The 23,239-nt window shown below is 38.4% G+C and overlaps 1 protein-coding gene across 3 annotated transcripts in view; it reads left to right on the top strand.

The window, feature by feature from the left end:
- The window catches only part of BMPR2 (bone morphogenetic protein receptor type 2), a 97,104-nt gene that overhangs the window by 20,811 nt on the left and 53,054 nt on the right, over positions 1-23,239 (top strand). Inside the window, exon 1 of one of the 3 annotated variants that reach the window (XM_036422277.2) lies at positions 17,644-17,701. The exons of the other annotated variants lie outside the window; for them this stretch is intronic. Coding sequence (XP_036278170.1) covers positions 17,659-17,701 — 43 coding nt within the window. The 5' untranslated portion in view covers positions 17,644-17,658. Of the gene's footprint in view, positions 1-17,643; positions 17,702-23,239 lie in introns of those variants that run through there. 3 annotated transcript variants of the gene reach the window in all.

The raw sequence follows: 23,239 nt of genomic DNA, 5'->3' as shown, positions 1-23,239 counted from the left end.
TTATGCTATTAACCATGTGCACAGAATAAGATAGTTTAATAGGAATATAAAACCAGTCCAGAACAGGAGACTTACTGTTCTGTTTTCTTGGACATGAACATAATTTCATGAGTGTGGAATATTTTTAGCAAGTTAAAATTGCACTCTAGCTACAGCTAACTAATCCATCATGGTTTGACCCTTATTTTAAGGGGAGATCATACAAAGCATCAATGAATAAATAAACCTCTGTGCGGAGATTGGCAGACTTTTTGGATTGTGGTGTCATTCCAGCTTGGAGTTTAGTACATGTTAGGGGTTGTGACTTGGTAATTCAAATATTTCACTTTATTACTATTGTGGCCTGGCTGCTATGCAGGCATGGCAAGAATGGTCTAATAAACTTAGAGGTGTGGTGATATTGTAATTGATATTAGTAGTAGCTGGGGTGTGGGTTAGTATACCTGAGCAGTCCTGTTCAGTCATCATTTTCCATGCTTATATTTGATTAGTCTAGTTCAGGTACTTCACCCCTGTCTCTCCCCCCAATATATTTTTATTGATTTTAGAGAGGAAGAGAGAGGGAAAGAGAAACATCACTGATGAGAGAAAATAATGGGTTGGCTGTCTTCTGCATGCCCCACACTGGGGATCACGTCCGCATCCCAGGCATTTACCCTGACTGGGAATCGAACTATGACCTCCTGGTTTATAGGTGGATGCACAACCACTGAGCCATGTCTGCTGGGCTAGTTCAGGCACTTAAAAAAAAAAATTCTTTATTGTTGAAAGTATTACACATGTCCTCCTTTTCAAGCCCCATTAACCCTCTTCAGTCCACCCATGCCCCCAGTTCAGGTACTTCTTAATACTGTTTTTACATTATATTCTGCATAAATATTATACACTGGAGTTGTACAACTAGTGGGGGTTTTTGTTTTGTTTTGTTTGTTTATCCTCACCTGATATTTTCCCATTTATTTTTAGAGAGAATAGAAGGGAGAGGGAGAGAGAAACATTGATGTGAGAGAGACACATCTATTGGTTGCCTTCCACATGTGCCCTAGGGATCATGCCCTTGACAGGAATCAAATCCTGGACCCTTCAAACATGGGCCAACACTCTACCCACTAATCCAAATCAGCTAGGGCAACTAGTGGATTCTTTTAACTCAGAATTTCATAAGGAAACATAGGGGATTAATTGAGAAAAAATTAGTCTATTGTATAAAAATAAAGTATAACTCTTGACTATAATAATATTTGGGATAATGAGTAAAATGCTAAAAGATCTAATGGCTGGGTCTTGATGTCCAAAAGTTTGTGGGTTATAAAATACCTTCTATTAAGTACTTTTAAAAGCTTTGCAGTTTTAGGTGGCAAAATAATTTCATATGCTCATTTCCTCTCAGAAACACCATGTATTATGGTTTCTTCTTTTTAAAAAAAATATATTTTATTGATTTTACACAGAGAGGAATTGAGAGGGACAGAGAGTTAGAAACGTCAATGAGAGAGAAACACTGACCATCTGCCTCTTGCACACCCCCTACTGGGGGTGTGCCCTCAACCAAGGTGTTATACATGCCCTTGACTAGAATCGAACCCGGAACCTTTCAGTCCGCAGGCCGACACTCTATCCACTGAGCCAAACCGGTCCTAGCTATGGTTTCTTCTTAGCTCTAACTAACCAATATTCCCTTGTCTGCACCAGTAGGTTCAATTGCTTCTCAAAAAATATGGGTTTTGGTAAATCTTTGCTGTTAGCTTTTCATTATCACTAGATGTTGATTGTACTGGCATAATAGTGTATAAAATCTAGGAAGAAAACAAATCAATTTGAACCATAGCAGAATTAATGGGTCTTCCCAAATGCTCTCATTTAATTAGATAAATGTATATAAAATACTTATCACTGCCTGGGACAGCAGATGCATGCAACAAGTGTGTTTAAAATAAACAAACATTTAGATTCTTTTAGACATTAGTATTAATTATATTAGGATTTTTAGGCGCTAATCAGTCTATCTTTGAGATTTGAAAGAAGCAGGAAATAGGGCGTAGGACCTACAAGGAAATAGGAAGTCTACCGATGTTTTTATTTCACATTCCACTTCAACTATCTTGGAAACACAGGGTAAGACATCAAACAATGGTTATATAAGTTTTTTTTTTTTGTTTCTTTTTTATATATCTCTTTATCTACTTTGTATTACATTTTTATTTTAGGATACTGGGGATGGAGTGTCCTGTGTCTAGACATGTCTGGAATGTCTTGAATTGATTCATTAATATCAGGAACAGTATGAGTGTTTCTTTGTCAAGGAGATAATGAGGTTTTTTTTTCCCCCCCCTATTCCCATTCATTAGTCAAAGAAACAAAGTACTCTTCTAAAATGTTCTTTAAAACGGATGTGAGATTCAAAAAATAAATAAGTCATTCAGATCAAACAGGATGTGAAGAGAACTAAAAAATATATATAAATAACAAATGAACCCAATTATCCTATAAATGAATAATATAATAACACTGAAGGGGGTCAAGAAGTAAAGAACTAGCCTAACTTTCTTTCTGAAAGAGGCATGGGTTAGCATTTCTGAATTGTAATTAGCAATTTTACTTTAATACATACTTTTATTGAACAAATAAATAAAAATATTGTGGATAATAAGATCTTGGTTTTTATTTTTATTTTAACTTATTTATTTATTTTTAAGACCTTGGTTTTTAAATCTCCCCACTGAGAGGTTATAATATACAGCATCAGTGAATACACTGCTGCCCAGATCTTGGTTTCTAGATAACATTCCCTAGTAAAAGGAACCCTGGAGAAATGATTTGTCCAACTCCTGGGGCAGGGGAATAAAGAAGAACCTGGAATATCTAATGGTACCAGAAAGTAATGATGAGGATATGTTAGAAGGATATAGCCAGATTGAAAGCACTTGTACTGTCCAGAGCTGTGATGAAATATGTAATGCCAGCTTTGGATCAAAATCCATATAATAAAATATCTATGAGTCCATACTATCATAAGAATACAATGGAGGAACAGTTCTTTTTATTAAAAAAATCATATTTTAGAGAAGTTTTAGGTTCATAGCAACATTGAGGAATAGTTCTTTTTAAATAGAATTTCAATCAAGTGGTGAATGAACGATGGAAATAAAAATATCATTTATTTTTATTCATAGTTGTGAATAGAGTATTTTCAACCTAGAGAGGGGAGATAGTATATTAGAGTACGGAAAGCAAATGGTTGAGAAGAAAGTACATATAGATGTTTGAGCCATGTAAATGAGAGAGATGAGATTAGTAACTAGGTTCTATAGGTGGAATGGTTTGAGGTTGTGAGGGGAAATTGGGAATCTTTAATTTGCTGGTGTAGAGATTACAGGATAAGATGGAGATTCAATCTGTAAGGAAAGTTTTAAAAAAAAGACACAGGAGAGAGCAAGCTGTAGGGAACTTCTGTGCAATATGTTGATAAAAAATAGAAAGGTTTTGCTTAGAGAAGATGAATATACATTTCTTTTTCTTTTTAAAATATATTTTATTGATTTTTTTACAGAGAGGAAGAGAGAGGTATAGAGAGCTAGAAACATCGATGAGAGAGAAACATCGACCAGCTGCCTCCTGCACACCCCCTACTGGGAATGTGCCCGCAACCAATGTACATGCCCTTGACCGGAATCGAACCTGGGACCTTCAGTCCGCAGATATACGCTCTATCCACTGAGCCAAACTAGTTTCAGCTATACATTTCTTTTTAAAATATATGTACTTAAAAAAAAAAAAAATGGTTTCAAAGAGGAAGGGAGAAAGAGAGAGAGAGAAACATCAGTGATGAGAAAATCATTGATGAGCTGCCCCCTGCTTGCTCCCCACAGGAGACTGAGCCCACAACGTGGGCATGTGCCCTAACCAGGAATTGACAACCTCCTGATTCATAGTCAATGTTCAACCACTGAGCCATACCAGCTGGGCCTGAATATACATTTCTGTTCTCTGGGTGTAATAAAGGCCAGTCAAGAAATTTCTAAGACAAATGTATGTGTCAGAAATTTTTGAAATGTAAGTTTAACCTGAAAACAAAAAATTCGGTATATCAGACATTTTAAGACTCTACCTGGCATGTCAAACTTTATAGATGGCTTCTCTTGTACTTGTACACATATATAGATGCTTTTGTGTTACATTTTTGTCTTTTTAGGATGGCTAAAATAAAAGCCTTCAAAAAACTGTGCTTTGGAATGGTATCTGTGCACAACATGAGAGTTGTCTTCCCATTTAGTTATGACTAAAGGCCCAGTGCACGAAATCATGCCGGGGGGGGGGGGGGGGGGGGGGGGGGGGGGGGGGGGGGGGTGGGGAGCAGAGGGTGTGTGTCTTTAGACCTAGCCTGTGATCAGGGCCGTCTTCCGCCAATTCTCCAGACCACAGTCCCACCCTGCAGCCACCCACCCAGTTTCCGTTTGCCATGCTGTGATTGGAGCCTGTGCATCAAGGGGGAGGGACCAAGAGGTGGTCAATGCACCTCATAGCAACTGGTCAAGCAGTCATTCTGGTCTTATGGTCACTGGCCTTTTATTATATAGGATTAAAAAAAGAGAGAGAGATAACTCACAGACATGATTACTAGAATGGTAATTGCAGGGATGGGCAGTGGTGGAAGAGGGCATAGTGGGGATAAATGGTGATGGAAAGAAAATATTCATTTTTTTTGGTGCTAAATCTTATAAATCTTGGTGTTTTCCAACTGTTACTGGTTTACCAGTTTCTGTTTGATGCAAGAATCATCATAGATAATGAAATCTAAGTATACTTCCTTTTCTGTTGTCTTTGTTTACATAGGCTTTTTTTCAGTTCAACTAGAAATTTTAGATTGAGGATCCTGTCACATGTTGCAAACATGGAATGATTTTGTAGGGAAGAAAAAATCTTTTCCTTCTATTTTTCTAGGTTCTCTGCTTGTGCTCTGTAATGAAAAACAGATAAGCGAGAAAAGCATATAAACTTATTTAACATGAAACGTGAGCCTTTGAAAGGAAATGAAGGGCCAAAGAAGGCTTAATAGAAGAGCAGAAAGTTGTAGAAAAAATGTGATAGGACAAAAGGAAAGAGCTGAATGTAATAATTTGTGGGAAACATAGCAAAGGCATGTCTGTTTGGATTCCTCTTGGTGTTCCTTCGTCTGTAAAGATAAGGATGCTCTTTTACTAAAGGGGGGGTACCTCTCACATGAGGGTCTTATGATCTGCTTCTGGGATAAGGGGCAAGTCAGAGAGTCCTCTCTATACCTGCCACTTCTAAAATTTTTCAACTTAAAATGTTCAATATGCCAAGGTATCATATTTTGGAGATGTCCCAACCCCATCAATATCACAGATGACAAATACTGTTTATGGTCAGCAACTTAGAACTCTTCACATTAGACTATGGGCCCAAAGACAGGTCATTAGAATATAACTATTATTCTATAATTTATGTATTACTTATTTATTGTTATATGTATTAAAATTCCTCTTTGTTGACACCTTTCTATCTAAGACCTTTGACTCTAGCTTTATTTACTTATTTATTTTTATTAAATTTGTTGGGGTGACATTAGTTAATAACACCATATAGGTTTCAAGTGTGCATTTCTGTGATACGTGATTTGTTTATTGCATTGTGTGCCCAGCACCCAATCAAATTGTTTTCCACCACTTATATTTGCCCCCCTTTTCCTTTTTCTGCCCCCCAACCCTCTTCACTCTGATAACCCTCTGATAACCACCATACTGTTGTCTGCATCTATGAGTTTCAGTTTTATAGCCTTACATGAGTGAGCTTTTTCAGACTGACTTATTTTGCTTAGCATAATATTCTCAAGGTCCATCCATATTGTTACAAATGGCAATATTCCATCTTTTCTTATGGCTGAATAGTATTCCATAGTGTATATGTATCACATCTTTATCTCATCCTTTATTGAAGGACACATTTTTTTTTGCAGGAGGCAACTAATTGATGTGTTTCTCTAACATCATTATTTCTCTGTCTTTCCCTCTCTCTTCTACTCTCTAAAAATCAATGGAAAAATATCCTCGGGTGGGATTAAATAAAAATAAAAATTTATTTGCCCATATACATGCAGTTTTATTTTTGGGCTCTCAATTTTATTCAATTGGCCTGTGTGTGTATTATTATTATTTTTTTTAAATCAGTACCATGATGTTTTAATTGTTATAGCTCTGCAGTATAATTTGAAGTCAGGTAGTATGATATCGGGTCTAGTAATATTTAATGTCGTTTTTAAACATTCGTTTAAAATCTTGCTTGGCGTTGATTTGTATTGACATAAGCTTCAAACACGTGGTATCTACAGAACGTGTGAAGTGCAATTAACAAGTTTTGATTGAAAAAGTTTGTGTTTGGTTTGGTTTTTGTTGCAAAACTAGGGCTAAGAAGATGGCGGATGAAGAGCATATAAGGCACTGCATGCTTTACGAGTTCCAATTAGGAAGAAAAGCAAGTGAGGCTGCAAAAAACATCTGTAGTGCTCTTGGTCAAGATGCAGTTAGCGCCAGAAAATGCCAGCGTTGGTTTGAGAAATTTCGCGAGGGAAATTTTTCGTTAGATGACAAGAGTGGTTGAGGCCGTGTGTCCAATTTTGATCAAGAAGCTCTTCAAGCTCTTTTGGTGCAAAATCCTCAAATTACCCAACAATAGCTTGCGACAACTTTAAATTGTTCACAGAAAACAATTTCCAATCAATTGCGTGCACTTGGCAAAGTCCAAAAGTTTGGAAAATGGGTTCCTCATGAGTTGACCGACAACAACCGTAATCAAAGAGTCACAATTTGCAGTTCGCTCCTCTCTCGTCAAAACCGTTTGCCGTTTTTAGAGCAAATTGTTACCGAAGATGAAAAATGGGTGCTGTATGTTAATTTGAAAAGGCAGCCTCAATGGTTGGACAAAAATGAGGCTCCGCAGCCCATGCCAAAACCTGACTTGCATGCGAAAAAAGAGATGTTGTGTGTTTGGTGGAATTTTAAAGGAATTCTTCATTATGAACTTTTACCATCTAACCAAACCATTACAAGTGCAGTGTATAGTGCCCAATTGGAAAGGTTAGCCCAAGCTTTAAGAGAAAAAGAACCCTCGCTGATTAATCGGAAGGGCGTAATTCTTCACCACGATAACACACGACTGCATACTGCAAGAATCACTGCTGAAAAACTGCGCCAGTTGGAATGGGAAGTTCTCCCTCAACCTGCATATTCTCCTGATATTGCCCCTTCCGATTACCATCTGTTTCGTTCTTTGCAAAACTTTCTTCTTGGAAAAAAATTTAATAATGAAGAATGCCTCAAAAATGCATTGACCAAATTTTTTGCATCAAAATCACAAGAAATTTACAACAGAGGGATTAAAATGCTTCCTGAGCGTTGGGCACAAGTAGTATAAAACAATGGCAACTATATTGTTGATTAAATTTTGTTGTATTGTTTAAATAAATTCGATTTTAAAAAGTATTAGAAAACGACATTAATTATTACTAGACCTAATACCTCCAGCTTTGTTCTTTTTTCTCAGGATTGCTTTGGCTTGCGGTCTTTTGTGGTTCCATACAAACCTAATGATTTAATGTTGTGTGCACTAAAATTGCTCTATGTTGGTACATTTCTGTTTAACACCGTTTGTTATCTCCAGCTTTGGAAATGAATTTTGTTGGAGCCTGCCTGGGTATGCAAATGATAGTTTTCTGAATAGTCTCCATAGTGAGCCAACATCTTCTACTTGTTATAGTGTTATTTAAATGTCTGTGGAAAGGGACTCCAGCATATTTCAGGCTTCACTATTATATACCAATCTAACTTTGCAATGGCTAATTTGTAACAGTGTTACCTTTCTATTGGCTTTATGCAAATTGGATGAGTTTTCTTCCTTTTAGCTTAGAATGTATGTCTTATCTTATTTGAAGTCATGTAAAAATATCTGTCATATTCTGGGGAACTTTGCTGAGATTCAAGATTATCACTTTGAATTTTAGTAGCATTTTATAGTATTCAAAATGTTCTTATTTGTATTTTTTCATTTTTGGATTGTTAATGCACATAACCTAGTTTATTTTGACTCATGCAAAGGAAGTAAATGACTTCGAGACTGGGATGAGGGGAGACTTAAGTATATGTCCTGGTATACCTTTAAATTATTATGTATTTTTATTACCTATTTAAAAAAGTACAATTACTATGGTTGCCATGTAGAGACTTGTTTATGAGAGGATGTGGAGAAATAAGTAAATAGGCTATCAAAGTTGTTCAGGCAAAAGATGAGGATAGCCAAAACTAGGATTGTGCATTGGATAGAGATTGATAATATATACATGGATTCTAGAGATATTTTGGAGGTAAAATTCATTGTATCAATACTTGGTTATTAATTGGATGTTACATATTTCTGCAATGGAAGTTTTTAGTGAACATATAATACTTTTGTACGCCCAAAATGAAGTGGAGTAAAAAAGAACTTCTAGCTAGAGACCTATAGCAAGGTTTCATTATCTCCTGAGGCTTGAAATTTTTTCATTCTTATATTATCATTTCTCTGGGGTAGTTTCATTTCTTCACTTCATTTGCAACTTTATTTCCATTTTCATAGCACCTCTCCAGTTAAGAATTTTATTATGGCTCCGCTGCATTATTATATGACATACCTTTTATTATTGTTTCACCCATCATCTATTTATTCCCACCATAGTTCTTCCATATTTTAAGCAGTCTCACTTTTTAAAAAATATTTTTTTATTTTTTTAAAGAGAGGAGGGGAGAGGGATAAAGAGTTAGAAACAGAAATGAGAGAGAAACATCAGTCAGCTACCTCTTGTACATCCCCTACTGGGAATGTGCCCACAACCAAGGTACATGCCCTTGACTGGAATTGAACCTGGGATCCCTCAATCCACAGGCAATGCTCAATCCACTGAATCAAACCGGTTAGGGCTGCAATGTCACTTTTTTTTTTTTTTATATATTTTATTGATTTTTTTACAGAGAGGAAGGGAGAGATAGAGAGCTAGAAACGTCAATGAGAGAGAAACATCGACCAGCTGCCTCCTGCACACCCCCCACCAGGGATGTGCCCGCAACCAAGGTACACGCCCCTGACTGGAATCGAACCCGGGACCCTTCAGTCTGCAGACCGACGATCCACCACTGAGCCAAACTGGTTTCGGCTGCAATGTCACTTTTTACATGCTCCAAGAACTCCACTGAGTGGCCAGATTATTATGATCTCTGAATGCATAATAATCTGGCCACTCAGAGTGTGTGTGTGTGTGTGTGTGTGTGTGTGTGTGTGTGTTTATTTTAGAGGCCCGGTACATGAATTTGTGCATGGGTCAGGTCTGGCCAACCTGGCCAGGGAAAGGGAACATGGGTGGTTGGCTGGCCTGCCTGCTGGTTGAACTCCTAGTCGAGGGGACAATTTGCATATTAGCCTTTTATTACATAGGATGTACACTGAGTGGCCTGATTATTATGCATTCAGCAGCCTCCTATCTTACCATCTAAAGTTTAGGATAGAGTATAACATTCCGTTTTACTAACCTTACCTTTTCCTGTTAGTCCTTCCCACCCCTCACACTCTCTATAGTTCATCAGAATTTAATGATTCATTATTCTTATTCTGGTGGCTTTCTTTTCATAATGTTTTTGAATGCCTTTGTACCTCTTTTTAGTGATAGGTACTTATTTGTTGCCACTTTTATTCTTTATGCCTATGTTACTCTCCATCTCTGTTAAATTTTTTATTATTATTGATTGATTTTACAGAGGAAGGGAGGGGTAAGGGATGAGAGAGAGAGAGAAAGACAGAGAGAGAAAGAGAGAGAAAAAAAAGAGAGAAACATTGATTTGTTGTTCCACTTAATTATGCATTTATTGGTTGATTCTTGTATGTACCCTGACCAGGGAGGGATCAAACCTGCAACCTTGGCGTATCCAGACAATGCTCTAACCCTGTGGTTGGCAAACTGCAGCTTGCAAGCCACATGTGGCTTTTTGGCCCCTTGTCTGTGGGTCTTCCACAAAATATCACAACCTGGGCGAGTCTAGATATTTTGAAGAAGTGGCGTTAGAAGAAGTTTAAGTTTAAAAAATTTGGCTCTCAAAAGAAATTTCAATTGTTGTACTATTGATATTTGGCTCTGTTGACTAATGAGTTTGCCAACCACTGCTCTAACCAATTGAACAAATCGACCAGGATGCCTTTTTACCTCTTGGCTATTTTTTGGATTCATCACAAACCCTCCATCTTTCCTCATGCCTTAGCTATAAGTTTTTGTTTGTGCCTATAACATTTTTTTTACTTCTGTCATGGCACTTTTCCTTCCAAAACTATTCTTTCTTTATTTCCTGACTAAATTATTAACACGACTACTTACCCTATAGCCTAGGTCACAAACACAGGGGTGATCTTTGGTTCTGGATTATTCTCTTAATTTTCATTCCTGTTTTCAGCAGAACATCCAACTACAAACCAGCGTAATTCTATCATTATTAAACACAATAGTTATATGTGTACAGAAGTTATTTTCTTAACTCTTAAAATAACCCTTAGAGATTTTTTAAATTTCCATTATACAGATAAGGAAACTAAAATTCAAAGAGGGTAAGATTAAATGTTAATTTTTTTGTGTGACTTCAAGGCCTGTGCAAAATTCATTTGGTCCTATAAATATTTCTCTAATCATTCTCTTCTCTTTATTTCTCTTTCTGCCTCCCTTTATCATTTTTCTGTTTGGATTATTGCAGCAATAGCTTTCTAACTGGTACAATGCCTCTCTTCTTTCCCTCCCCCAATCTTGTTTTCGTACTCTGCCAAATACAAAGCTGTTCATTTTATTCCCCTGCTTAAAATTCCTCAGTGGTTCCCTGTGGCCCACAAAATGAAGATCAGACTCCTTATCATGGCACATCCATCATCTGGTGCCTGCTTACATTTTCAGCATCATTTCCTACTCTCCCTTCCCTGGTCTACATTCTGGCAATGTTGTACTATTTATGGTTACTAGAACTTAACGAGTTCTCTCCAAGCTTTTGATTTTGGGATTTTTCTCTTGCTTGAAGTTCCTTCTCTCCTGGTCTGCCTTTGGGAATCCTTCCTTATCTATTACAATTCATATTTTTAATAATATATTTTATTGGTTTTTACAGAGAGGAAGAGAGAGAAGGGATAGTTAGAAACATCAATGAGAGAGAAACATCTATCAGCTGCCCCCTGCAGACCCCAACTGGGGATGTGCCCACAACCAAGGTACATGTCCTTGACCGGAATCGAACCCGGGACTCTCCAGCCTGTAGGCCAACGCTCTATTCACTGAGCCAAACTGTTTTCGGCATCTATTACAATTCATTTTAAACAGTATTTCTGTGATGTGGACATTTAAAAATAGTCCTTGATATTCCCTAGAAGGATAAAGAAATATTAGACTTAAATAAGTCCTCTATTTTTTATTTTTATTATTTTTATTATTTTGCTTCTAGGACAACATTTATCACATTGTACTCTTACCTATTAGAGAGTGGAATCCTTAAAAGCAGAATTTTTTTCTTGACCTCAGAATGAGTATATTTTAACTCTACTCCCTAATGTGAGTTTCTGACATGTATTTCTATTGATCTGCTTAATACAGACGAAGCTGCCAAGGCAGGGACTGAAACAGAGATGATTAGGTGTGATCAGGCAGGCAGGCAGGCAGGCAGGCAATTAGTTAGGGTCAGTCAGGTGGGCAGGCAAGAAGTTAGGAGCCATCAGGCAGGCAGGCAGGCAGAGGGGTTAGGAGTAATCAGGCAGGCAGGTAAGTGAGTAGTTAGGAGCCAGTGGTCCCCGATTGTGAGAGGGATATCCAACTGCTGATTTAGGCCCGATCCCGCAGTAAACTGGCAGTCAGACATCCCCCGAGGGGTCCTGGATTGTGAGAAGGTGCAGGCCAGGCTGAGGGGCACCCCCCACCTCATGCACAAATTTCTTGCACTGGGCTTCATAATAAAGAACTAATATGCAAATGATTGTCATGCCCCCATGCCCTTGTGCCAGGACTGGGAGACCTGAGGCCAGGGGGCCTGAGGCTAGGCCAGGGGACATGAGACCACACCCCTGGCATTGGGAGACCTGTGGCCTTCCCCCCTGCCCAGCAGGGCTTGACGAGGTACCTGAGGCTGCACCCTCCACCTGGCACCGGGGGACCTGAGGCTGTGCCCCCTATCCCGTGAGGCTTGACGGGAATGGGGCCAGCTAAGTCTGGGTCTTGGGTGATTTCAAGGCGCACACGGTGGGCAGAGACTTGACTCTGGGTCCCTCAGTGCGCCCCAGACTCTGAAGGAGGGAGATTTTCATATACATTTTACTAATTTACTTTCATCTCTGACACTTCTATTATAGAGAAAGGGCAAATAGCAATATTAAAATATTTCCTCTAATTAATTTCTTTTTAATGTGCATGAATTTCATGCACCAGGCCACTACTAGCTTCATAAATATTTGACTGACTCTTTAGTGACTAATTGCCACTAAAGAGTCAGGCCCCAAGATATATAAGTCTCTCGGAGGCTTGGGCCTCACTTAACTATGATTTGCTGTTGCTCTGAATTAGGGGAGAGCAATCTATCTCATCACTGTTTGGGAGAGCTTGGATTACCTAACATATTTTGTCAGCTGAGAGCTGTTGTTGCGTATGGAGTTTTTGTTTGTTTGTTTTAATCAGCTTTTGGTTGCCTTTCTCTTTAGGTATGTATGCATGATAGAGTTAACATAGCAGGCTTGTTATCCTTAGAAAGATCTGCTTACAAGATTGGCCCTTGGCTGGCATCTGAGAAATTGGATTTTGGGAGTGTTCCCACCATTTCAAAACCGATAAGGGTTGTTTACTATGCCTGAACTGTTTATACAAACAATATGATTTATTTTGAGCACCTCCTTTTCTTCTGAAAGTCTGAAATTTTTTATATGTGCTAGGAAGAGAAATGCCTGCATGACCAGCCCCCCATAAAAACTGGAATACTGATTCTCTAATGAACTTCCTTAGTTAGAAAACACTTTACATGTGTTGTCACAATTTAGTGCTGAATGAATTAAGTGCATTCTGTAGGGCTCCATGGAGAAAAATCTCTTGGAAGCTTATATAATAATTGGTTTCCTCGACATAACCTCATACGGCTTTTCCCTTTGCTGATTTTAGTTTATTATTATTTTGCTGTAATAAGTCATAGCTGTAAGCACAGTGATGTGCTGAGGGTCTTTCCAGTGAATCGCCAACTCTGGGCTGGTTTCAGGGACTCCTGACATAGCATAAAATTTAGAAATATCCCAAAGAAGCATCTTATGAAGACTGTAATCTTCTCACTCTGCTCTCTCCTTGCTATTATCAGAATACTCCACAAAATGATGGTTTAATCTGTTGTAATCTGGGTGTAGAAATATATACATTAAGGGATAATTATTTCATTTTTGAAAGATTGGAAAATAAGGAACATCCTTACTTGATTTATTATAATTGAATTTACAAATTTTAGTTCACACCAAATTTTATATGGATATTTTTATTAGATTAAGACACTCTCCTTTGTAATTTTCATAATAGAATTGTATAATAGTGATACTTTGAAATCTTAATTGTGCTTGTCCTGAGAAATTTGTGTTCTAGGAAAGGGATACTATTGCTTCAGTTATTCAGTTATGCGTTCCATTACTGCAAAATTCCTGTGTTGTGTATTTTAGATAGTTTATTTTGACACTTAGATAAACAGAAGCCAAACACATGCAGGCACAGAATTAGTCCCTGAACTTTGTTCCAGGGTAAAGATAAGGCATTTAGACTTATCCAGTGCAGATAAATACATTATTGCTACTGAAAAATGAATGTTATGTGATTCTTGGGTTATTTACTCAATAGATAGACAGTAAGGTCTTAAAAAATTCCTGCCACAAAACTTAAAGGAAAGTTTATATTTGCTCATAAAACCTGCATTTAAGAGGAGTATAGATTAGGCACGAGATTCTGTAACTCAGTAAAATATCTCTCTCTCTAATTTGTTTACAACATGCATGAAAAATTCACCTGAACGATGTTGTCCCGTTCTTGTTCAGCATTATATTATGTTCTTGCCTTTTAGTTTTTTTTTTAATTTAAAAAATTAAAAAAAAAATCTTTATTGCTCATATTGTTACAAAAGTTCCTCATTCCCCCCCCCCCTCACCAGGTTCCCTCTCCACCCTCTGCCCTTTCTTCACCCCCCATTGTCCTCATCCATAGGTGCACAGTTTATGTTCAGTCTCTTCCCACACCCCCCAGTCCTCTTTTCCCCGAGAATCATCAATCCACTCCCCTTCCATACCTCTGATTCTATTATATTCAACAGTTAATATTGTTCATCAGGTTTTTTAATTCCCTTGGTTTTTAGATTCACTTGTTGATAGTTACACATTTGTTGTTCATAATTTTTATCTTTATTTTCTTCCTCTTCCTAAAAAACCCCCTTCAGCAATTCATATAATTTTGGTTTGGGGGTGATGAGCTCCTTTAGCTTTTTTTTATTTGTGAAGCTCTTTATCTGGCCTTCAATTCTGTTCTTGCCTTTAAAAAAATTTTTTTATTGATTTTTTTACAGAGAGGAAGGGTGAGGGATAAAGAGCTAGAAATATCGATGAGAGAGAAACATCAACCAGCTACCTCCTACACACCCCCTTCTGGGGATGTGCCCACAATCAAGGTATTATACATGCCCTTGACCAGAATCGAACCTGGGACCTTTCAGTCAAGATTGATGCTCTATCCACTGAGTCAATCTGGTTTTGGCATATGTTCTTGCCTTTTTAAACATGGACTTAGTTAAGGTATAAATTGCATATGTTTTAAGCTGTACAATTTGATAAATTTTTATAATTTGTAATGCTTGTGAAAGCCCCCATCACAGCTAGCATGCAAAACATTTTCTTCCTTTTTTTTTTAATTAAAAAAAAACTAGTTTACTTTTTCCCAAGTATTATTCTAAATACGTGTTTTATAGACAAGGGTCAATATGGGTCATAAATGTACTATAGAAGAAAGTATTTTTATAGGCATTGAAAACAATTTTTTTAAAAAGAAAACACTAGCCGAAACCGGTTTGGCTCAGTGGATAGAGCGTCAGCCTGCGGACTGAAAGGTCCCAGGTTCGATTCCAGTCAAGGGCATGTACCTTGGTTGCGGGCACATCCCCAGTGGGGGGTGTGCAAGAGGCAGCTGATCAATGATTCTCTCTCATCAATGTTTCTCACTCTCTATTCCTCTCTCTTCCTCTCTGTAAAAAATCAATAAAATATGTTAAAAAAAGAAAAAGAAAAAAAAGAAAACACTAATTTTTATCTAGATGTGGCTGTGTTACACAGGAAGATTTTAGCATCGAAAGTACAAAGACAGAATGACTGGCTTTTCTTGCCACACAAAATATTGACAGTCTTCCCTGTAGCCTACTCTTAATTGTTAGTTGGGATGCCAAATAGACAGCATACTGACCTTTAGGGCTCCAGTGAACAGACAGGGCTCAAACATCAGAATGAATTCAACTTATGAACAACCTGGCCTTGACCCCAACCAAATCCAAAGTCCAGCCAGAGTCCCATTAAAGATAAATACAATTGTAGTGTCACCTTTTCAAGCAAAATATTCTTATCATCCCCCAAAGATTGCACTTTGTAGTCTTCCCCCCCCCCCCTGCCCTAGCACCAGGCAGCCACTAATGTGCTTTAGATTACTTTGTATTTTCTATAGGTTATATCATATGATAGACATCCGTGTAGTGTCTTGCATTCAGCACAATGATATTGAGATTTATCCATATTGTTGCATGTATCAGTAGTTGATTCCATTTACTGCCCAATAGTATTTTTTTTTTTTCCTTTTAAAAAGAGGTTTTTATTGCCTTTGGTCAACAGTTGGTATTTCACATTATCTCTTGGTCCCAGGGCTCCTGGGTGAGGCTGGTCCCAGGGACGGCCCCTAGTGGGGAAGAGGGGACAAGCGTGGAAGAGGTGGGAGTCTGGGTTGCCCAATAGTATTTTATAGATATATTTTGTTGAACCTGTCACCCTTTCATGGATACGTGAATTACTGGTATTTCCATCTGGGACTGTTGTAAATAAATCTATTGTGTTAGTTTTTGCATGGACATAGAGTTACATTTCGTTGGTGTGCCATACCCTTTTTTATTAAAAAAAATTAATGCTGGTAATCCTTTTTGTCTCTGGCAAATCATAGGAGAAGATAATACATCAATCATTCATTTATTCAACAAACATATATTGAATGCCAGGTGTAATGCAGTGTGTTGAAGACACAGTGGTGCACAAGAATTCAAGCTCTTCTCTCATAGAGCTTTTAATTGTTTGAATAAGCCAGGTACATTATAGGTACTAAAAAGTGTGGAAAATGTGTGAAGTATAGAACACTATGGAACATATATGGATGTTCTACACTCACTGGTCTGGGTAGATTAGGAAAAGAGTATTTGAAGAATAAATATTAATATAAATAGGAGTTAAGTAAATAAAGCATTCTAGGTAAGGGGAAGAGAGTGCACGAAGGCTCCCAAGAGAAGTGAGGTATTCCACCCATTAGATTTACTTGGTGGATGTGACTTTCAAAGAGTAAGCCTATTTTATGTTAACAAGAGTGTTTTATGGGTAATTTTTTCCATACGGCTTCAGGCTTTACTTTTGTGATATTTAGGACTTGTATATTATAGTAGAATTAAATATTTGTATGACTGTATCTCTGAGGAAATTGGCATGTTCAATATACATGGTAATAAGAAAGAGGTTACCCTAGTCAGTTTGACTCAGTGGATAGAACATCGGCCTGCAGACTGAAGGGTCCTGGGTTTGATTCTGGTCAGGGGCACATACCTTGGTTGCAGGCTTCTCTCTGGCCTAGGCCCTGGTTGGGGCTCTAGAAGGAGGCAAACAATCAATGTGTTTCTCTCACATTTTATTTCTCTTTGTCTTTCCTTCTCTCTTCCACTCTCCCAAAAATCAATGGAAAAAATATCCTCAGGTGAGGATTACTATGTTAATTAAAAAAAGAGAGGTTGATGTGAGGAAGAGATAAAGGGAGATGAATGTGATGTGAAAAGGATAAAGTATATGGTTGTATATTTTGGTCTCTCATCTATCACTGATTATTACAACAGAAAGGATGCTCAATTTCACTAGTTATAAGGGAAATGCACATTCAAACCATAATGATATACCACTTCACATCTGTTAAAATGGTTATTATCAGTAAGACAAGAAATAATAAGTGTTGGAGAAAATATGGAGGAAGAAAGAGGAACCTCCTCATACATTGCAGGTGGGAATATAAATTGTTGCAGCCTCTATAGAAAACAGTATGGAGGTTCCTCAAAAAATTAAATATGGAGTTACCATATGATCTAGTGGATTCTTTTCTGGGTATCTACCCCAAAAATTTGAAAACACTTTTTTGTAAATGTATTTATACCCCTTTGTTCATTGCAGTTTTATTCACAATAGCCAAGATATAGAAATACCCTAAGTGTCCTTCAACTGATGATGACTGGATAAAGAATTGGTACATATATACAATGGAATACTAATCCATAAAAAAGATTAAATACTTCCATTTGTGACAATATGGATGGATCTCATCTCAAATATTTAATGACATATTTAGATGGTATTTACTTTGCCACATTTTACTTTGTTTACATATGAGGAATACTACATGAATAATTCTTTAACACAAGATTCCATAGTAAAGCGTTTCTCCCAGTACTAGAAGTAGTTGATCTGAGGAAGTTAAGGGGTTTGAATGGTTTGTAAATGGACAATTGTATATGATGGGACACAATGTATTTTGTTTGTAGAGCACATGGTCTTAATGTCAAATTGCTTTTTGTGGACGTCATACTTTATTTTTCAAGGAAATTATTCTTATTTTAAATAAAATTTCTGTTAAAAATAGAAATATACACAAATATTTATAGCAGTTTTATCTCTAATAGCCCCAAACTGGAAACTACCAAATGACCTTCAAAGCGTGAAAAGTTAACCAGATTGTGGTACAACCGTACCATGAATATTACTCTATGCAACAACTTGGATGAACCTCCAGGAAATTTTGCTTGGTGAAAAAAGTCAGTCTCAAATAGATATGTATTGAATTATTTCATTTTTGTATCATCATGAAATAATGGAATTATCCAGTTGTAGAACAAATGCTGGTTGTTCTTGGTTAGGAATGGGATGATGAAGAGATGATGACTATAAAGTTTTGTTTTTAAAAAAATATATTTTATTGATTTTTTACAGAGAGGAAGTGGGAGAGAGAGCGAGCTAGAAACATCGATGAGAGAGAAACATCGACTAGCTTCCTCCTGCACATCTCTTACTGGGGATGTGCCCACAATCAATGTACATGCCCTTGACTGGAATCAAACCTTGGACCTTTCAGTCGGCAGACCAACGCTCTATCCACTGAGCCAAACCGTGGCAGACTATAAAGTTTTAACATAAGGGAGTTGTGATAATACAGTTGAGTATTTTGATTGTAATAATATGTGACAGAATTGCATATATTTACATTCACATATACAGATGAGTGCTTGTATAATTGGTGAAATCTGGATAAACTCATTGGATTGTGCTAATGTCAATTTCATGGTTTTGATACTGAACATTTACTGTGTCAGATGTTCACACTGAAGAGAGATCAGTGTGAACATCTGACTTTTGTCAGTCTCTATTTCATTTAAACTACCTATGAATTTGTAGTTATTTCAAATTGAAAAAAAATTGAATGTAAAAGTAAGTAATTCAAGGACACCTTTGATTTTGAAATATATATAAATACATGACTATATTTTCATGAAAAATCAAATAATATAAGCTTATCCCATCTAATAAAGAGATAATATGCAAACTGACTGTCATACTATAACTAGATGGCTGTGCCCACAGCGGAGGCGTGGTTCCCATAATGAGTGATCAGCAGGGGACTTGAGGCTGCATGGAGCTGGGTGGGGCAGGAGACCTGAGACTGCACCCTCATCCCTGCCCACTGGGGCTTGACTGGGGACGTCAGGCCGTGCCCCCCGTCTGTCAGCGCTTTATGGAGGACCTCAAGGTGCGCCTCCCACCCCGGCCTGGGCCAGCAGAACTCAGGTTGCACCCAGTGCCCTGGCACCAGGCCAGGGGACCTGAGGCTGTGTTTCCTACTTGGTGGAGCTTGACAGGGGACCTCAGGTCGCGTCCCTTGCTGCGGTACCGGGCCGGGGGACCTCAAGCCATGTCCCCTGCCCCGGCTCCCACTCAGGGGACCTCAGGACATGCTCCCTTCCCAGTGGAGCTTGATGGGGAACATCAAGGCTTGCCCCCCACCTCGGTGCTGGGCCAGGGGACCTCAGGACATGTCCCCTGCCCTGGCGTTGGGCCAGGGGGACATAAGGCTTCACCCTTCATCCAGTGGGGCTTGACGGGGGACCTGCGGCTGTGCGCGCGCTCCCCCCCCCCCCACCTGGTGGGACATGATGGGGGTGGGGCCAGCTGGGTCTGAATCTTGCGTGATTTCGAGGCGTGCTCGGGTGGGCGGGGACTTGATTCTGCATCCCGCAGCATGCCCCAGACTCTGACAGGAGGAAGATTTTCATATGCATTTTACTAATTTTCTTTCATCACTGACACTTCTATTATAGAGAAAGGGCAAATAGCAATATTAAAATATTTCCTCTAATTCTCTTTTTAAAAAAATATATTTTATTCATTTTTTAAAATATATATATTTTATTGAGTTTTTACAGAGAGGAAGAGAGAGTGATAGATAGTTAGAAACATCGATGAGAGAGAAACATCGATTAGCTGCCTCTTGCACACCTCCCACTGGGTATGTGCCCACAACCAAGGTACATGCCCTCAACCGGAATCGAACCTGGGACCTTTCAGTCCACAGGCCAACGCTCTATCCACTGAGCCAAACCGGTTTCGGTAGTTTTATTGATTTTTTTTCAGAGAGGAAGGGAGAGGGACAGAGAGCAAGAAAGATCGATGAGAGACATCGATCAGCTGCCTCCACACCCCCTACTGGGTATGTGCCTGCAACCAAGGTACATGCCCTTGACCGGAATCGAGCCTGGGACCCTTGAGTCCGCAGGCCGATGCTTTATCCACTGAGCCAAACTGGTTTTGGCTAAGTCTCTTTTAATGTGCACAAATTTTGTGCACTGGGCCACTAGTTTGGCAAAAAGGGGAAAGAGCAAATAGTTAATGTTTTCAGAATAAGCATTTTTTTCTTTTCTCATAAAAGGAAATAAGTAGCATTTTTTATTATATGCATAACACTTATTACAGATTTATGTGTATACTGACAGTTAACTGATACAGACATGATCAAATTATGCTATACCTTTACACTGTACTTTCTCGGTAGTGTAGCAAGAAGTGAGAAATTCGAGACAGCTGAGTATTCTAGACATGTTGCATCTGTTTCTGGGAATTAAATGCTGCATATGGTTAGTGAATACTGATTCAATAAGCATATGTAAACAAAAATGAGTACTTTCTTCTCAGTAATTTGTCTAGATATGAGAGGGAAAATAACATTGCCTCTATATTCATACTATATTTACTGTATTATTTATTATAATATGGTAGAAGGATGAGATGATTATTGCTTAGATTTTGGTAACATTTGAATGGGAATGTGCTATTGAATACAATATATGTAGATATAAAAACTGTCTGCTCCTAACACTGTAGGGGATTAGTACTATATAAAATGAGTTAAATAAACCTGATCTTGCTCTTAGAACAAATGAAGTCAGTCTCTGGCTTGGTTGGGGAGGCACACATGTTAACAGATAAAATATAATGCTGAAACATATATGAGTTAAGTTTTGGGGACGAAAAGCACATCACTTAATAATCCATAGACTTTACCGAAGAGCAGGAAAAATGACATTGTGGATAGTGGGAACATTATAGTATAGGTAGGAAAGGCCTTGGTGTATTATGTGGTGGGAACAGAGCATAGAGAAGTGAGATGAATAGCAAAAGTACGTTACCCATTAAGACTGTAGGCATAGGGACGATGATACACAGTATTAGTGGAGATCCATGAAAATGTTTTGATTTCTTTTAAAATCAGAAAGGAAAAATGGACTTTTAAAAAAGGTTGAAGAAGATGTTTTAGTATATAATACTAATATATTCTCTTTATACTACTGCATTTATAAATTAAAAAAACATATAATTTTCAATAGTTTTTATGGAGGAAGGGACTTATAAAAATAGAAGTTGCCAGGCCTCAGAAAAGTGATCAAACATCTCTAGTGGCCGAAACCGGTTTGGCTCAGTGGTAGAGCATCGGTCTGGGGACTGAAAGGTCCTGGGTTCGATTCCGGTCAAGGGCATGTACATTGGTTGCAGGCACATCCCCAGTAGGGGATGTGCAGGAGGCAGCTGGTCGATGTTTCTCTCTCATCGACGTTTCTAGCTCTCTATCCCTCTCCCTTCCTCTCTGTAAAAATTTAAGCATAATCAGCTCTGTCTTTTATGATGATGCCTCTATTAGCAATTTGGATGAGATTCTTTTTAGTTTAATGTAGTTATGTTAATCAAAGTTGTTTTAGTGCTTATTATAACCAAATACCACCTGTTTAAAATGAGAGCAATTAAAAAACAAAAACCCATCTCTATTCAGTATACCTGGTTAAGGATATCCCTTAAAAGAGCTCATCGACCAGACTTGATTGAATAAAATTTGTCTGGCTATTGGCAAATTTAGAACACTGACTTATAAATGATCAGGTTTCTGCATGTGATCTGTGACAATATAACGCTAGGCTATCCTGTTTCTTGTACTCTTTGTTTTATCCCCACTTTTCCTACATTATTTATGAAGAATTCAAAACTTTGTATAGAGATATTGCTAAGACTCATTCTACAAATAGCATTTTAAAAAGCTACAAACACTGTTTTGCAAAATAAACTTTCTTTGTTTTGACCAGGGAAGTTTAGTTAGAATTATTGCTAGAACACCTTGATATTGTATAAGAATTTGCTGAATCATAATTTGGAAAGTTACTCTTAAAATATCACATTATAATTGACCTGTACTAATGTCACTATCATAAAATAATTCCTGAAAGATAAGGCTGAAGTTATTTTAAGGAAAAAAAAATACTTTCAGTGAAAACTGAGGATATCTTATATAATAAAAGCCTAATATGCTAAGTGTCTGGTCATCCAGTTGGCCGTTCAATCAAAACATAATATGTTAATGTAATCCAACTGTTTGCTATGACATGCACTAATCACCAGGGGGCAGACAACACAGGAGCTGCCCCCTGGTGGTCAGTGCACTCCCACAGGAGGATTGCCATTCAGCCAGAAGCCTGGTTCACAGCTGGCAAGCACAGCGGCAGTGGCAGGAGCCTCTCCTGCCTCTGTGGCAGCACTAAAGATGTCTGTCTGCCAGCTTGCGCCCACTCCCCGTGGGAGCCATCAGTTGGACATCCCCCAAGGGCTCCCAGACAGCGAGAAGCTAAGCCCCCTCTTCTCCCTGAGTGCATGAATTTTGTGCACCGAGCCTCTAGTTAAAGATATAATTTAGTCCCCTCCAATTGTATTTCTATTGCTTTGATAATCAGTTCAGCTTATTTGGGAGTGGAGCAAGGGAGAGGGAAACACAGGAGAGCCCAATATCCCAAAGGGCAGCAGCTGCAAGCTCAGTCGATTTGCCTTCATTGCTCACCCCAAACATGGGAAATGTGTTGTGTCCGCATTGTCAAGGGGCTCAGGCTCTGCTGCCAAAGCCCAGCAAGGCCAAGGCTGAAACTAAGCCCCAGGCTGCAGGTGCAGCTGCTGCTCAGGCTCCCAAAGGGGCTCAGGCTCCCGTCCCCAAAAGTGCCCAGGCTCTCACTCCCAAAGGTGCCCTGGCCCCCAGTAAGCATCCACAGTAGAGGCCTCTGACTGCCAATGTGAGGACAGAAAGACTGGCGGGACCCCTGGGCTGCTGTCTGCATGGCGCTGGTGTCCTCCTGTGCTATTTGTACAGATAAACCTGAGGCAGGATCTATCAAAAGAAAAGAAATGGAGTAGGCAGGGAAAGAAATTATGCCTCATAGGTATGTTTTTTCACATTACAGAGTTTATGTTTATAGTTTGAATCTTTTAAGTATGAATTTGTGTTGCATGTACTTTGTATGTAGAAATATAT

This window comes from Pipistrellus kuhlii, unplaced genomic scaffold, assembly GCF_014108245.1.
Source record: "Pipistrellus kuhlii isolate mPipKuh1 unplaced genomic scaffold, mPipKuh1.p scaffold_m20_p_7, whole genome shotgun sequence".
Classification (NCBI taxonomy): Eukaryota; Metazoa; Chordata; class Mammalia; order Chiroptera; family Vespertilionidae; genus Pipistrellus; species Pipistrellus kuhlii.
The sequence above is the reverse complement of the archived record's forward strand: the minus strand, read 5'-3'. Positions and strand labels throughout refer to the sequence as shown.